Below are 5,711 nucleotides of genomic sequence, written 5' to 3' on the forward strand. Positions count from 1 at the left end.
CATTTAGGGGGGCCTCCCCTCCACAGGGGTGCACACCCGAGCTGTCTGCGGGTACCGGGGTGCACGCGGGGCCTCCGCGGGCCTGAGGTTGTGTCTGCGGGTACCGGGGTGCACGCGGGGCCTCCGCGGGCCTGGCGCCTGCTCAGCACCCGCTTGCTCGCTCTGGCCTTGGTTTCCCCGCGATGGGTGCCAGGGGCGGATGCGCCGTGGGCCGGGGCGGCTCCGCGTGGGCCTCCCGTGCACCGACGCGGGGCAGAGGCCGCAGGGTCACAGAGGCCACAGACAGACGCGCTCTGAAGTCTATTGCTTTATTTTTCTCCAATTAGGAAAATACCCCACCACGCAAGCCGGTGACAGCACACGGAGTGCCCGGAGCGACAGCCCAGGCCCCGAGCGACAGCCCAGGCCCCGACGGGCGCCCAGAGCCCGGGCCGGGCCTCCGGGGAGCAGCTCTGGGGACGGCGCGGCAGTGGCCGGCACCCCGCGCGCCCCTGGCTGGCAAGGTGGGCCGGGGAGGGGAGGGGGGCCCCCCTCCTCCCGCAGGGGCCTCGCCACGCCGCCGCACGGCCCAGCGGCAGGCTCTCCCGGGACGCTGTGGGCACAGGGAGGCGTGGGGCCTCGGGGACGCCCAGGATGCTGCCCGCAGACGCCCTCTGCTCAGCGCGACTCCACCAAGGGGCTCCGCACGACACCCGCGCTCGCGGGCCGAGTCCGGGGCGGCGTGAGGGGCTTGCCGGATGCCCCGAAGGCTGTGCTCCTCGCTCTCTGCGGGACGCCCTCCCCGCGCCCCGGAGCTGGGCAACCCCGCAGCGGGAACCCGGAGCACCGGCGGGGCCCAGCGCACGGGTGGACGCGGTCACGGGGCGCCTCGAGCCCCGGACGCGGGACACCCCACGCCTGTCCTGACCGCCAGGGCCCGACCTCACCCCATCCCACCTCGCCGGGGCCGGGCCCCGACGCGGGCCGCTCCCCAGCAGCCTGGAGGGGGCGGCGGGAGGAGGCGGGGCGACCCGGGCACAAAGCTCGGGAAGGAGGCCAAGCCGGACCCTCGCCCCAAACAATGGGCGCCCTCATTGTTCGCCTTTAATCACGTCTGCGAGCGCCCCACACACAGACATCTGTCCCTCGAGGTTTCTTTTCTGCTCATCTGTCATTCTCAAAATGAAAGTCCAGAACCTTCTGCGGTGATTTTAAAGTCAGGCTGAACATTGAGTAACGAGCAAAGCTGGAAACAAAGGGCGGTGAAACTCGCTTCCACCATCCAGCTTCACACACGCCCCCCACTGTCCCCCCCCAGCACCCCCCCACTATCCCCCATACCATACACCCCCCACTGCCCCCTCCCCGCATGCCACACAGTCCCAATCCCGCACCCCACACTGTCCCCACCCCGCACCCCACACTGTCCCCACCCCGCACCCCACACTGTCCCCACCCCGCACCCCACACTGTCCCCATCCCGCCACACAGTCCCCATCCTGCACCCCACACTGTCCCCATCCTGCACCCCACACTGTCCCCACCCCGCACCCCACACTGTCCCTCCACCCCACACCACACACTGTCCCCACCCAACGTGTCCACACTGTCCCCACCCCGCACCCCCACTGTCCCCACCCCGCACCCCACACTGTCCCCCACCCAACACGTCCACACACTGTCCCCCCACCCCGCACCCCACACTGTCCCCACCCCGCACCCCACACTGTCCCCATCCCGCCACACAGTCCCCATCCTGCACCCCACACTGTCCCCATCCTGCACCCCACACTGTCCCCACCCCGCACCCCACACTGTCCCTCCACCCCACACCACACACTGTCCCCACCCAACGCGTCCACACTGTCCCCACCCCGCACCCCCACTGTCCCCACCCCGCACCCCACCCCACTCTGTCCCCCACCCAACGCGTCCACACTGTCCCCGTTGTCCTGCTTGGGGACAGCGGGCGGGTGGCACAGCCTGACAGTCACCGTACAAAGCGTGGCGGTGCGGACCCCAGGACAGGCTCAGCGCCCGCAGCGGCCCACAAACCTGCTTAAACTTTCCCCGAATGCTGTCCAAGTCCTGGTGCAGCTGATCGTACGTGGCGTCCTCGTAGGGAAAGTTCTCGATCATCCCAATCAAAGCCTCCGCCACCTTCACCTTCCTGCTGCACACAGAGACAGCCATCAGCCATCTCCCTCCTCCAGCCGCCTGCCCAGGCCAGAAGCCCAAGCCCCACGCCCTGAGCGGGCCAGCCTGGCCCGGGCCCCACCGCCCCGCCCCGCACACCTGCCCCCCCCCCCCCCCGCCAGGCCAGGCTCTGCCTTCATGGTTCCAAGATGGGGAGCACGTGTGCTCACGACATTCGGGGTTCAGCGACAGGGGGCCTGGCCTCTCCCCACAGGGCGGCACTGTCCTGGGGCCTGCACGGGGGGGGGGGGGGGGAGGGCGCCCCAGCCCCCACGCTCCAGGACAGGCTTTGGGGGTAAACCACCTCCCGAGCGGCCCTGCGTCCCCTGGGGAGTTGAGCTGGGGGAGACGGAGGGAAGCTGGCGGTTTCCGAGGCGGGTGGGGGGAGCCTGCGCCCACGGCGGGGAGGCGAGCGCGGATCAGCAGGCAGAGCTGTCGCGGGTGGGAAGGGCGCCCGGGCCACCCCGGAGCCGTGGCCTGCAGCCCTGTGTGCTGCTGAGGAGGGGCACGGCGGCTGGAGCCCCCCCCCCACCCCGCTGGGGGGCCCAAAGCCTGTCCTCCCCAGAGCATCCCCTAGCCTGGCCTCCCCCCTCCACCCCCACCTCACACACTCCAGCTCCACACACCCGTGGCTCTGCGGGGGGGGGGAGCTAGGGGGGCACCCACAAGAGGCCATCAGCCAGAACGTCCCTCCCCCGCCGCTCTGCTGAGGGAAGGGCGGGAGCCCTGCCCGGGGCCAGGCTGGGTCCCCTCTGGCCCGGGGGCACCCCCCATGGGGCAGGGAAGGGAGACGGAGTCCAGGGCCCGCTGTGGATGGACAGGAGCTCAGGGCGGCGGACGCTGCCACCTGGGTCCCCCACTGCCCTGTCGCTCCCCGATGCTGAGGACTCAGCAGAGCCCCCCAGTGCCCCCTGGCCACTCTAAGAGGCGGTCGCTGCCACCAGCGCGTGCCCACAGAGCAGCCAGGCCTAGAGGCGCGTGGTCCCCAGCTGGACTGTTCTCATCTCTGAACACGGCTGAGGCCGGGGTCACACAGACTCCAAGTGGCTCCGACACAGGGCGCGTGGCACGGACAGCCTTGCCCCTGTGTCCCTCCCTGGGGCAGCCCAGGCCGTCCCTGGCCCCCGCGGGCAGGGCGTTTGTTCCTGGAAACCTGCCTTCCGGCCTGAGGACAGGCCACCTGCTGGGACCACGTACCGCCCCCCGCGGCTGACGCCCCCCAGACGCCGGGGCCAGAGGAGCCGGGGCCAGAGGAGCCGGGGCCAGAGGAGCCGTCGCGCGAGGACGCTTTCTGGCCTGCTCACAGGAGTCGAGGCGAGGAGGGGTGGGTGGAGACACAGAACCTACTGGAAGGGCGGAAACCCACAGAGACAAGAGGGGAGGAAGAACACTGGCCATTGCCATCCACCAGCCCCCCACAACTGCACTTTTTATGTCTCTGTTTTCACACTTCCTACTAGCACGGAGGACATGCAGTGACCCCAGGACACTATGGGCCCGGGAGGGAGGAGAGGGAGAGAGGGTAGAGAAGGAGGGAAGAGAGGGAGGGAGGGAGGGAGGGAGACTAGTCCAACCTCACCTGTCTCTCTCAGTACCACCACTGTGCAAGAGACATTTCCATGCCAGAGCAAAGCCTTGGTAGCACCCGATCTGCAAGGTGAAATTATGCACAAGGAAATCAGGGCATCCAGCTCACTGTCGCCAACACCCAGCGCTCCCAAGCCCACAGCTCTGCACTCCTGCTCTGGAAGGGGCCCCGAGCCTGGATCACGGGGCCAGCGCCCTTGCGAGGCCCCCGGCCACAAAGCTGCCTTCAGCCCAATACCCTACCATGCGGCTCCGACAGCCCACGGGACCTGGGGGGAGCGCGGCGGGCCGAGGCCCCCTCCGCCGTGCCCCGGGCTTCGCGGCGCAGGTGGCCGCTCCGTGCCCGCTGGCGGCCAGTGCACCGGCCAGGGGCGGACCCCATGGTGGAGCTCTGCAACTGCTGCTCCCCACAGCCGCCTGGGGACGTGGGAACTGGGGTTTGGTGCCCCACAACCTACACCTGCCACGTGGAGCGTCGAATGCGTAAGGACAGCCACGCCCCGCTCTTGCCCACACGGACACTGGCATGAGGACCGGGCCAGCCAAACCCCGGGGACAGCGCCAAGACCCCACTGAAGCCTCGGTGACCGAGAGGCCCCCTTACCTCCGGCTGCACGGCCCCGCTCTCCACTCCCACACCCGGCTCAGGTCCTCCCAGCCCCCCTGCCCCCCCCAGTCTACTAACTACAGGTCAAGCCTTCGCCATGCTTTTATTTTTGTCTTACTTGGTCCAGGGCGCCATCCCTCAGCTTTACTGTTTAAGGCGGCTCTACCACTTGAACCACAGCTCCACTGCCACTTTTTGGTGGTTAATTGGAGACTGGTGTCTCGCGGACTTTCCCGCCTGGGCTGGCTCTGAACTGTGATTCTCAGATCTCAGCCTCCTGAGTAGCCAGGATGTCAGGTGTGAGTCGCAGATGCCCAGCGTCAAGGCTCTGCCATGTTAAAAGGCTTTTCTGGCCCAATCCCAAAGAACATCAAACTCATTCACAAACTGCAGATGACAAGGACTTTTTTCCGCCCTCAAGGTGCTGGGATGGCACCTAGGACCTTAGCATACTCCTTACTACTGAGCTCCACTGCCTTTTTGAGACAGGGTCTCACGAGGCAGCCCAGGTTGACCTTGCAACCATCCCACCTCTGCCTCCTGAGTGCTGGAATTTCACCTCAGAATTCAATTTATGTATTTACTGATTTTTGTGCCGGTACTAAGGCTTGAGCTCAGGGCCTGGACATTGTCCTTAAGCTTTTGTGCTCAAGACTAGGGTTCTATCACTTGGGCTACAGCTCTACTTCTAGCTTTTGGCTGGTTCACTGGGGAGCAGATGTTCCTGCCTGGGCTGGCTTTGAACTGTGTTCCTCAGATCTCCGCCTTGAGTAGCTAGGATTTCAGGTGGGAGGCACTGCGCCTGGCTACTATTTCTAAATGGGAATTCCCACTTACCTCTGAACCCACTCTGGCCCCATGAACGGTGCCATACTGCCTTCCTTCAATTCTGCCCAAAGTGCTACCTTCCTCATAGCCTTCTCGATAGCCTTCGCCGTGGAATCTGTGATAGAGAAGGAGGAGTCAGCCAACAATGGGGAAAAGCCATCTTTTCCTGGAAACCTTTTCCTTCGAGACTTTGCACCACGCCATGCAGAGCACCATGGGAGACACCTAAAGCTCAAGTCTGAGGATGTGAGCTGCAGGCCCAGGTCTTCCATGCCTGAGCCCCCTCCTAGAAGACAGTGTCTTTCACGGAGAGCGGGCTACGTGAGAGCTGTCTAAGCCCGGCAGAGCCACAGAGACAAACTTAAACTCGGGGATCCCTCCGCACAGTTAAGTCCGGAGTGAAAAGGTGACTCTGGCATACAGTCAGGGGCAGGAAGCCCAAGTTCTGAGTTTCCCAACAACACAGGCATGTGTCTCCAAAACACTGTGGTGTATTTGGGAAGTTTCCTCCTTC

General features: G+C 65.8%; 1 protein-coding gene across 1 annotated transcript; it reads right to left on the reverse strand.

Moving 5' to 3' along the window:
• Positions 1–318: 318 nt before the first annotated feature.
• Positions 319–5,312, reverse strand: Lto1 (LTO1 maturation factor of ABCE1; the record flags this gene model as incomplete). The annotated part of the gene is made up of 4 exons (XM_048337222.1): positions 319–1,225; positions 2,035–2,149; positions 3,755–3,825; positions 5,207–5,312. Coding segments are annotated over 4 exons (361 nt in total), but the record flags the coding sequence as incomplete, so codon positions are not given.
• Positions 5,313–5,711: the final 399 nt, after the last annotated feature.

Source organism: Perognathus longimembris, unplaced genomic scaffold (assembly GCF_023159225.1).
Source record: "Perognathus longimembris pacificus isolate PPM17 unplaced genomic scaffold, ASM2315922v1 HiC_scaffold_4676, whole genome shotgun sequence".
In the NCBI taxonomy this organism is placed as follows: Eukaryota; Metazoa; Chordata; class Mammalia; order Rodentia; family Heteromyidae; genus Perognathus; species Perognathus longimembris.